The 10,861-nt window shown below is 30.0% G+C and overlaps 1 protein-coding gene across 7 annotated transcripts in view; it reads right to left on the bottom strand.

Annotated features, from left to right (window-relative positions):
- brm (ATP-dependent helicase brm) overlaps window positions 1–10,861 on the bottom strand; it is a 38,223-nt gene that overhangs the window by 5,643 nt on the left and 21,719 nt on the right. For 3 of the 7 annotated variants that reach the window (XM_067046518.1, XM_067046519.1, XM_067046520.1), the window contains exons 3-19: window positions 9,906–10,088; window positions 9,616–9,820; window positions 9,062–9,374; window positions 8,799–8,937; window positions 7,951–8,112; window positions 7,640–7,836; window positions 7,092–7,239; window positions 6,444–6,537; window positions 6,204–6,356; window positions 4,723–4,858; window positions 3,493–3,732; window positions 2,773–2,950; window positions 2,447–2,689; window positions 1,832–1,998; window positions 1,562–1,747; window positions 1,096–1,426; window positions 559–789 (exon numbers count right to left, since the gene is read on the bottom strand). In XM_067046518.1, coding sequence (XP_066902619.1) covers window positions 559–789; window positions 1,096–1,426; window positions 1,562–1,747; window positions 1,832–1,998; window positions 2,447–2,689; window positions 2,773–2,950; window positions 3,493–3,732; window positions 4,723–4,858; window positions 6,204–6,356; window positions 6,444–6,537; window positions 7,092–7,239; window positions 7,640–7,836; window positions 7,951–8,112; window positions 8,799–8,937; window positions 9,062–9,374; window positions 9,616–9,820; window positions 9,906–10,088 — 3,306 coding nt within the window. The remainder of the gene's footprint in view (window positions 1–558; window positions 790–1,095; window positions 1,427–1,561; window positions 1,748–1,831; window positions 1,999–2,446; window positions 2,690–2,772; window positions 2,951–3,492; window positions 3,733–4,722; window positions 4,859–6,203; window positions 6,357–6,443; window positions 6,538–7,091; window positions 7,240–7,639; window positions 7,837–7,950; window positions 8,113–8,798; window positions 8,938–9,061; window positions 9,375–9,615; window positions 9,821–9,905; window positions 10,089–10,861) is intronic. The other 4 variants (XM_067046521.1, XM_014436522.3, XM_067046523.1 and 1 more) reach the window with 4 other exon arrangements.

Genomic DNA, 10,861 nt, shown 5'->3' with positions numbered 1-10,861 from the left:
AATCAAAATAAACAACGAACAAACGAAAAACGACAGGACTTTTTGAATGCCCTGGTATATATATATTTGACAATAATAAATATAAAATTGTATTGTTATTAAGATAAACTGCCTCATATCATATGATAAGAGACTGATGTAGTTAATAATACTGAATAAAAGTAAAACAGTCTACTCACAACAAAATATAAAACTGTATTCACAATACAAATAAATTTTCTAGATAAAAGTAATATCACCTAACATGATTAGCATATGAACTGCGCTGACTAATCTGTGCAAGAATTTAAGGAATAGTTTGTCATCAGGAATCCATTAGGAAGCAACATAACTTAAGAACTCATGTGAATATTGAATAAAAAATTTAAATTTTTTTGCAGCTAAGTCCACGACATAGGAAAAATAACCACAATCATAGTCGTAATAGCAGAACTATGATAATGATTGTATTTCTTTTTGTTCACCTGGACCATGGAAGGTTTTTGGTATCAAATAGAACAAATGTTAAAAACAAAAGATAAATAACCATAAAAGGCAACATTTAACATTTATTCTAACCTCATCATCTGCATCATCTTGATGAAGGATGTTCTGTAGAAACTTCTGCCTTTCAGTTCCAGTCGACTTCTGATCAAACATACCAGCTTGAATGACCTTTTCATCCATATTCAGTTTGTACCGAGCAGCAGCGAGAATACGCTCCTCAACTGAGTTCACTGTCATTAGTCGCAAAACACGGACCTCATTTTGTTGTCCAATCCTATGGGCTCTGTCTTGAGCTTGTAAATCCTAAAGAAATAAATTAATTATATAACATTGAATCAACTGACTCACAAAATCTAACTAATCTAATTTATGCCTAATACTGATCATCTGGACTACTAATCATAATTCAATTTTAAATCAATCTTAAAAATAAAATTTAAAAAAATTAAAACTTTACTAAGTTTAAGACTATTAATTTTCATAAAAGTTTGATTACAAAAAAAAAAAAGGAAAGCTCTGATTATTGATTCATTTCCAAAGAAATATAATAATAACAGTTGAACCATAAACTATTCGAGTAATGCTATATGTATAAGCAAAACACTGCACCTGATGAGGATTCCAATCTGAATCAAATATGATAACAGTATCCGCAGCTTGTAAGTTCAACCCTAATCCACCGGCTCTTGTAGACAACAAGAAAATGAAATATTCACTTTCTGGATTGTTGAATTTTTTAAGAAGATCTCCCCTGTCTTCAGACTTTGTTGTACCATCGAGACGTAGGTAGGAGAACCCTCTCCAGGACAGGTAATCTTCCATGATGGTCATAAGTTGAGTCATTTGACAGAAAAGAAGCACCCTATGATTTGTGGCCTTTAGTTTTGGCAATATGCGATCGAGGAATTCAAATTTACCAGAAACTCGGAACAGATCGGGCCTAAGGAATTTTAATAAATATATATACATTTATAATACTCATAAATAGAAAAGAAACAATATTTTTAATTTGAAAGAGCTATAACTCAGTGAAATAACATATATAATAATAAATTTTAAAAAATCTAATATTTACCCAGTAACAACATTGTTCTGGCCAACATGATCACAATATTTCTCTTCAATATGATGGAACATGAAAGGATGGTTACAAAGTTTCCTCAATTGGACGATAGTGTTCATCAGGGCTTTAGCTCCTCCCTTGCCCTGTTTTCCCTTTTCAGAACCATCAGTCAATAGGACTCCCTTACTCTGCATATGCCTGGGAAATGAAACAAAAGCAATATTATACATAATTTCAACTTATTTCATGAAATAAAAAAACATAAATGAAAAATAAATTTACCTGTAAAGGACACGTTGAAGACCAGACATATCACACTTAACAATATATTCAATTTTCTCTGGCAATTGACTTTCAACTTCCTTTTTCAGTCTGCGAAGGAGGAAAGGTCGAAGGACCTTATGCAAACGTCTGATGATCAAAATTGTTTCTTCCTCATTCAATTCAACCTAAAAAAATAAATAAATAACCAAATTTAAATATTTTAAAATACATGAACTCTTCTAAAACCATACACAAACAGGTTAAAAGGGACTAATAAAATAACTTAAGATAAGATGTTGAAAAAAGTGGGGGTATATCATTATTCTAGAACACCACCCCTCTAGATCTCTATACTTTAAGCAAGTTAGAAAAACAAGTAATTACTGAGTTATAATTTCATTTATGATATCAAAAAGTAAAATGGCATACACGATCATTTGAAATTTCTAGTGACTATTAAATCAATACAAATATTGCCCCAGTTTCGATTCTGATAAATTAAATTCTCTGAGCATGAAGCCCATCTATAACTGATCATTTTAATTAAGTCCAGAAAATTTCAATAATATAATTAACTAACAATTAGAACACTAATTTCAGAATAATGCTCAATAATAACACATTGCTATGTACCTTTTCTCCAGTGGTGGCGAATGGTGCATTGAACCATTGCTCAAAGGTAGAACACGACTTGAAGATAGATGGCAACAGGAAGTTAAGAAGGGCCCAGAGCTCGGGTAGCTTGTTCTGGAGGGGTGTTCCGGTTAGGAGGAGGCGGTGGGGCGCCAAGTAATGGGTGTTGAGAACTTGGGTTAACTTGCAATGGTGGTTCTTCATCCTATGTCCCTCATCAATTATCATGTACTTCCAATGTAACTAATAAAAACAAAAATATTTATATGAACATAAGCCCAGCTGTAATTAAACACAGTAATTTTTTTTTAACTTCATTTCATTACTTTTGCAAGAACTGCTTTGTCTTTGATAACATATTCATAAGTCGTAAGCAGAACATTGAACTTTGTTGATCGCATCTGCGATTGTAAAGTTCTCCTCATTGCAGGAGAACCTTTGTAAGCAACAACAAACACTGAAGGAGCCCACTTCTCGAATTCCAAAACCCAGTTAGACAATGTTCTAAAAAAAATAAATAAAAATTTATTTATTTAAATTATAAATATGAAATAATACCAGACCAAAGTATTAATTTTTAAATATAGTTTATACTTGTAAAAGTAAGTATTAGAACAACATTTTATAAATGTTAACTTACTTAAGTTTATTATATAAACAAAACCAAGATGACAAATAAAAAAAGAAGTCTGACTGAATCAACAGCAACAACCATACTGGTATTTGCCAAAATAGGTGAATGGTATTTAACTTCTAATTCCTTACAACCTTCATTTAGATTTTCAAAGGCATTAGATCTTAAATTAGCCTTATAAATTGTGAAGACATTATTTCATCATATCTTGCCCATCCAGAAAAAATCCTGATGGACCAAGAGGATCAAACTCTTACCCTGACAGTATATAGCCAAAAGGGCAAGCAAAAGTAGAATGTTGCTATACTCATAACTCAGAATATTGTCTTTCAAGATTAAAATGAACTTAAGGGTAATAGTAAACAGTAATGTAGATATAAAGTAAATGTATGTAATAAGAAATGACACTTACGACAAAGGAACAATTATGAGGTAAGGGCCATTTACTTTCTTCTTCTCCATGAGGTAAGTAATAAGGCCTATGGTTTGAATTGTCTTACCGAGACCCATCTCATCAGCAAGGATTCCGTTTAAGTTGTTGTTGTACAAGGATACTAACCACTCCAGGCCTTTAATTTGATATTCTTTCAATTTACCATTTATCATGATTGAGGCTTGCTCTGTTACTATCTCATGCACTGTGTGAGCGATGCTATTGAAAATAATAAAAAAAAAAATCAATATTTGCCATATCATGATATAAAAAGTGAACTAAATTTGAATAATTATTATAATAATGCTTAGTAAAGGGTTTTAAAAATAATGAGGATTATGGATTGAAGATCAATCAAGTTTGCGTAATTCAGAAGTACATTTTTTTTTAAATACAAGAATATTAATAAAATATTTATACATCAATAGGTGAGCACTTTTTTGTGTTGAGTAAAATTCAATATATGATTGGAGTTGAACAAGAGATATTTTTTACATATATGTTGTCATTAATACTACAGTTAACAAAAAGTGTTAAAACAAAGTTGAGAGTAAAATGATCAAAGAAAATTTGGTTACAATTGAGGACAACCATCCTCACACAAATAATCAATAGATTTTGTATTTAAAACTAACAAATTTGATTAATTTTATCTCTTTATAGATATATTACAACACTTAAGATATTTAAATGTAACTTTCAAAATATCTTATAGTAATGGAGCAAATCGAGAAGTACAAATTGAAGTGAGAATTTTTTTTTCATTAAATTAAACAGATCCATTACCAGAAGTTATCTTTGGATATATGCATGAAAATGATTGTAGAGAAGGGATGGGAGGTGTCTGTGCGTTATTAAAAGATACAGAATTTTTTTACCAATGATTGCTCCTCCGTGGATGCAATATCTAACATCTAAAGTGTTAGATTTTGATTTAAATTATTTCCATTTTGAAGTGGAATCAATTCATTTTTAAAAATTTAAATTCTAACACAAACAAAATGAAATAATGTTTAGTTCTTATTTTCTAATTTTATGAATAAATCATTTGTTTTTTTCTGGTTAGATATAAACTATACCAGTTCCTAATTCCCAAATAAACCCAGTTCCTAAAAAACTGTGACTATCAAAGTAGCCTTCACTATCTATCATTAAAGATAATGAAATAATAAAGGTAAAGATAGTAAATAATAACGTAAAGAAACATACCTGTAGTACGTGTGTTCTTCGGTGGTATTCTTGTACTCGTCATCTTCAATCTTGGCTTTCTTAATCATTTCTCGAGCTTCGTCTTCAACAGATAACTTGCTATCAGCTTCATCTTTTCCTATCATTGAAAAACCACCTAGTTCAGCACAGGAGTGGGAAGGAGGAAAAAAAAAGAAAAAAAACAAACAAAATTAAAATAAAATAAAGAAATAAAACAAAAAAATTGAAACATAATAAATAAAATAAAACAAAAAAAAAATAAACTAACTAAATTGAAATTATTACACACTATATGTGGGGCAACTAAAATTAACTTTAATTTGTCTCTCAATTTAAAACAAGCGAGGGACAGTATTTCACTGTACTTTTGATCTAATTACAAATATTTAAATTTTAAAAAACATGATGACAAATTAAGAAAAAAGTACACCGTAACTAAATTAGTTTGTGAGAGGTCATTACGGCATATAAATCACATTTTTAATTTGAGTCGAAATAGATTATATTTAAAAAAATTAACCAAAATAACAATTTTATCAAATAAATAAGTTAATCATTACACTCTATATCTATATTATTTATTCATTCTATAACAGATTTGTTATATGAATTAAATAAAATAAACAAATTATAAATTTTAGTTAATTTGCATTTTCATTATTTACATGAAAGCAAAGAGGAAGTCAGAGAATTTTGAATTTATTTGTTAGCCATATATATTATAGTGCAACCATTAAAAAAATTTTTAATAATAATAAAATAATAATAAAGATTGGAAAAATAAAATGGGAGAAAAAACAACTAAAATAAAAAATAATTTAAAATAAAAAGAAGCAATCAATTATTTATATTTTCTGTAGGCATAATCTCAGAAAAAATAATTTTGGGTTCAATAGATATCATAGGATTTAACAGATGGAAGATGAGACAGCAGTTGAATGTGGAGAATAACATTATTAGAGCACAAGGATGATAAAAAGCAATAAATTATATAATAACTTCATACAAAATAATTGAATGGATAATTGAATTGCTTCAGAAGTGCCTTTAAAGAATTTCTAATTTTCAAAGTAATACACAAAATGATTACACATAAATTAAAATTTATCTTTGAGGAGTAAGCGCATCCTTTCCGATTTCATAGGAGGAAAAAAAAATTTAGTAGTTGCAATCAAGACAAGACCCCTTCAGCGCAAGAAGCAATTTAATTACCTCATCTAATGAATAATACAGCCATTAATTATCAGTCTTGTTACATAATATTATTTTAGACCAAAGTGATATACTTTTTTAAGTTTATTTGCAAAACAAAAAAATTCAAAAACTTAAATTATTTATAAAACGATGCCGTTTTTTTATTTTATTTTTTCAAACCTTTATGAGTAACAGTTGACAGTTAAATTATATTATTGTGTAAATAACAGCCTGTAATTTGAAAATGAATCGTATTAAATGAAGAAAAAAGCCAGAGTTGATCAAACCTTTTGATCTACTGTTATTATCACCTTCCTCGTCGCTGTCTTCTTCATCATCTTCGTCCTCGCTGTCTTCCAGAGGTTCCCAGCCTGGATGGGCTTCCAACCATGCCCCGAGCTGACTAGCTAATGGAGCATCTTCACCTGTCAGCTGCCGACCTAACAAAATAAATTATATGCACTATTTAATTTTAAATCTCATGGTATTTTAACTAGAAAATTTGAAAACATCAGCAATAAACTTACCAGTCGCCGCTTCTATGACACTAACGTGTAAATCAGACATCTGAGAACTTTCATCATCAGGGTCTCCTTCCCTAGCCTTCTTTTTCTTTTTCCTCTGAAAAATGTATAATCATTATCTAATGAAATAATAATCACAAGCATGGTTTATTAATTAGAATAGTTAGCATAGAGACAACATTTTAAATTAAATTATGAATGGTTGTTATCTAAAATATTTCCACTAAAACTACATAATAAATACTTAGTAACTTTTTTAACCACCAATCATTTTACTTTTACGATAAAAAAAAAAAATCATTAATAATATTTATTAGTTATAAACCAAATCCATAAATGTTTTAAAAATTTCTTCACCTAAAAATTTTATAATTTCCTTTTTCCAAAAAATACAAAATAACTTCCAGTCAAATCAGAAATATTTAAGATGACACATTAAGTTTAAGTTTTAGATAGTTATTGGGTTCACTAAAACATTTATCATTATGATACCTTCCTAAGCTGTTAGCTTTTTAAATAATGATACTAAAGTTTATGAACTTGATTCAAAAACTTTTAGTTTTAAAAAATACCACTCAGAAAAATGATTGCTAAGAAACATAATGGAAATCTGAAATAACTAACAGATGTTAACAAATAATGCTTATTTACCTTCCGTTTTTGTTGCTCCTCTTGTTCCTGCTTACGTTGTTGTTCCATTTTATGCTGTTTAACCATTTCGGTAAGATTAGCAATATATTCATCAGTTTGTGATAATAGGAATGCCAACCTCTTATCTTTTTTCTGATCGATAAGTTTCCTTTAGGACAAGACAAAAATGTATTATTTTACTAAATATTCTTAAGTCAACAAATGAATAAAGATAATTTATTCAGTTAACAGTGACTAACCATTCAAAAATAAACTTCTTCTTTTTTTTTTTTTTTAAAGATCATTGTCATTAAAAATAAAATTGAAGAGCTACTTGAAAGAAGATATTTTAGGAAAATATTTTAAGTACTTCTTGTTTAATTTATCTAAACTTTAAATAGTAGTAGTTTTCAGAAGTTAAAAATTGAATTTTTCAGTTTAAAATAGGAATAAATAATCAGTTGAACATAAAAAATTATAGCAATGCCATAAAATTTTCTTCCACTTAGCTCTTCGATTAAATTGATCAGGTGACAAGAAATGACTATCTAATGTATAAAATACCTTACCTGTAACCCTCTTCATCCTCTGCCATTAGCCTCCTCATACGTTCCTTTTCTATCCTTTCTTGCTCTTTCTTCTGCTCACGCTCAGCGTTTGCATGGTAATTCATCACAGCCTTATTTAATCTACCAACTTTAGCAACATTATTCCTATGAAATTCTTTGAAGTCTTTGCAATGTTGCAATATAGTGCTAAGATATTCCTGAAAATTTATTTAATTAATTTAGTATCAATTTTTATCATTTTCTCTTAGTATTTAGATTTTATTAAAAAATTGAAACATTGAATTCAAAAAGAGATAAATGGAGGAGGTTACCTGGTGTTTTTGTCTCTTCTTCCTTTCTGTTTCAAGCTTCTGTTGCTTTTCAAGCTTTTCCGTAGCTCTAGCTTCTCGCAGGCCTTGCCGCTTCGTCCTTTTGTAAGCTTTCACATTAACTGCTGTTTCTAATGTTGTATCACGTCTAGTACATGCTATCACCTAAAAGAGAAAAAAGTTTAGAGTTAATTATTTCAATAAAATATACTAGGTTTTTTGGGGGAAAATATCAAAGCTCTACTTTATTCATATAAACAAATTTTATGCATTAGCTATTGAGACTACTGTAAAGTTAGGATCATTTAACAAGAATAGGCGGATTTGTATATTTGTCTAATAATAGAACATATTACTAATTTTTTCTAAAATAGATATTTTGTAATTAGTTATAATTTATAAAAAAAAAATTGTTTATATGTGCAAGTTAAGTATCTAAGAACAGTTAATATAGGTGTACCTAAAGTTATTTTCAGATGTCAGACGGTTCATGAGGGTTATTTCATAATTTATTATTGTTTACAATAAATAAGAACAATTGAGAGGGTTAGAAGTAAAGGAGTTCAAGAGACAATTTTGCTAATTTTTTTTTTTTGTTACCTGCACCTGAACCAAATTTACACTTCAGTTTTGACAAAATTGTGAGATTATCGAAAATTATTAGATAATTATTGAAAATTTGACAATTTTGTCAATATAGAAGCATACATTTGATAACTATCTTATTACAATGAGGATATTTTAAAATGCTAGTCTCAGAACAGCAAATGACATTTATTAATATCAAAATAACTACATAGTAAATTACACCAATTTAATGAAAGTAAAAAATCGAAATATTCTTATCTTACTTCAGCTCTTAATTGCCTTTGGAAGTTAAGTACTCGTAAAGCCCTTAGTTCAATCTGGGCTTTAATTCTAAGGTCTTCAGGCATCGTAGCTGGTAAGTTCGATAATTCCTCCATTCTATGTACAATTCTTGCAGCAACCCTATAAAATACATATAGCAGTTATTTATATTTTAAAATAAGTAACGTTGTTGGCAAAGGTAATATATAATTTTTAAAAAAAAAGCTTATACAGAAAAAACCCAATATAAGCACTTTTTACTAACCTATTCTCTCTTTCTTGGAGAACAAGGATAGGATCTAAGCCATGTGGTCTTGGCATTGTAGTAACCCTATTCTGCTTTGGCTGTGGCGCTCCAGGACCACTAGGAACCTGCTGTGGAGGTCGAGGAGGTGTAGGAGAAACACCCGGGGGAGGAGGCCGCACGGGAGCTGGTCCTGTTGGCGGTGCCATTTGACCTGTCATCGGTGAGGCTGTAGGAGGCTGGCCGCCAGGTGGACATGGTGGACGCATTGGTTGTGTCATCATCCCATTTGATGATGCTCCGTCACCTCCACCTTCACCACCAACCCCTGCACCTATAGGGAAAGTAAATTTTTTAAACTATTGCTAATCATATCATGGAGTATAGATCATCTAACATTATATACTATCATCATGTTGTAACAATACAAAACTATCAATTTGAAAAATTATAAATCCTTCAAGATAGACCTAAATTTAAATTTAATTTAATTAAACACCAATTTTCCAAAAAATTTTAAATCTATTTCAACAGACATACATAATAAACTATGGTTTAGTTTAAAAAATGATTACCTTCACTCGGGGGATGCTGGTAGTTGGATTCGCCTGGGCTGTCCAGACGTTTACCCTGAACAGCCAAAGCAAGTTGCTGGGAAAGTGGTTGGTTTCTTGCAAGTAAACGATATGCCATAATCTGCACCCTAAGCTGCTGGAGCTGGTTGGCACTGAAGCTGTGTTTGGCAGGCGGGGGAGCACCACCCTCACCAGTAAAACCACCCTAATGATTTATTAAAATCATAATTTAATAAAATTTAAATTACTTCAAACTAATGATTCATCATTTAAATAATAAAATGTAATACCCCAACAACCTGAGGAGGAGGCCTAACGGGAGGTTCCATATTGGCATGCCTCGCCCTCAGTGCTAGCAACTGCGAGTATCGCGGGTCTTCTTGAAGCCCTTTCTCTTCCATAGAATCAATAGCACGCTGAAGAGCACTAAGATTTTCTTGTCCTCCCCCACTGCCAGATCCACCTGGAGCACCCTTCAACAGAATTTTTTAATGAAATATTATCTAAACCACTGATGTAAGGATAAAACATTTCAGTATTAGACCTCACCCAAGGGAGGGAGACTTTTTTAAGAACACCAATAAACTTTAACTTCATACCAAATAGAGATTTGACTTAACCAGTAATACTGAACTAATTAATTTAGTTCTACCAACTAAACTAGTCAGTTTAAAATCCAATACAAAACGCTGCAGGATAACACTCCAAACAATTATATAAAAAATGGAGATAAAAAATCCTTCATTCATAATTTTTATTTTAGGTAAGCATTTTTTATTTATTAAAAACACAAAGAAGCAGTTGTTTTGTATAAATATAGAATCAACAAAACATTAAGAAAAAAAATTATCAAAAAATAAAGATTGGAATAGGGAAAAATGATCCATTATGAATAAACCTTCATAGAAAAAAAAATATATAAACAAAATGGAGATTAGAAAGAGTTACAGGCTATACACTGATAAGTTTATTTACATTCTTTAAATTAGATATGTTTGCTTATGTGTGTTGATAAAAGCTTTTACTTTATATGGATCCATTTTCGTGTTTTTGTCAGCTTAAAGACATTGTTTTATAAATTAAACCATCTGCAGTCTCTACCAAATTTTTACTTAATCAAAACAACCAAAAAAAATTTAGAAGATGGGTAACCTAGGGTAGAGCTTTAAATAAAACATAACCAACCACCATTTCCTCAGGTCAATAATAACATAATTAAAATAATGGATATGGGATTAACATAATT

The sequence above is a fragment of the Halyomorpha halys genome, unplaced genomic scaffold, assembly GCF_000696795.3.
Source record: "Halyomorpha halys isolate HHAL.00 unplaced genomic scaffold, Hhal_1.1 Scaffold51.1, whole genome shotgun sequence".
NCBI lineage: Eukaryota > Metazoa > Arthropoda > Insecta > Hemiptera > Pentatomidae > Halyomorpha > Halyomorpha halys.
The sequence above is the reverse complement of the archived record's forward strand: the minus strand, read 5'-3'. Positions and strand labels throughout refer to the sequence as shown.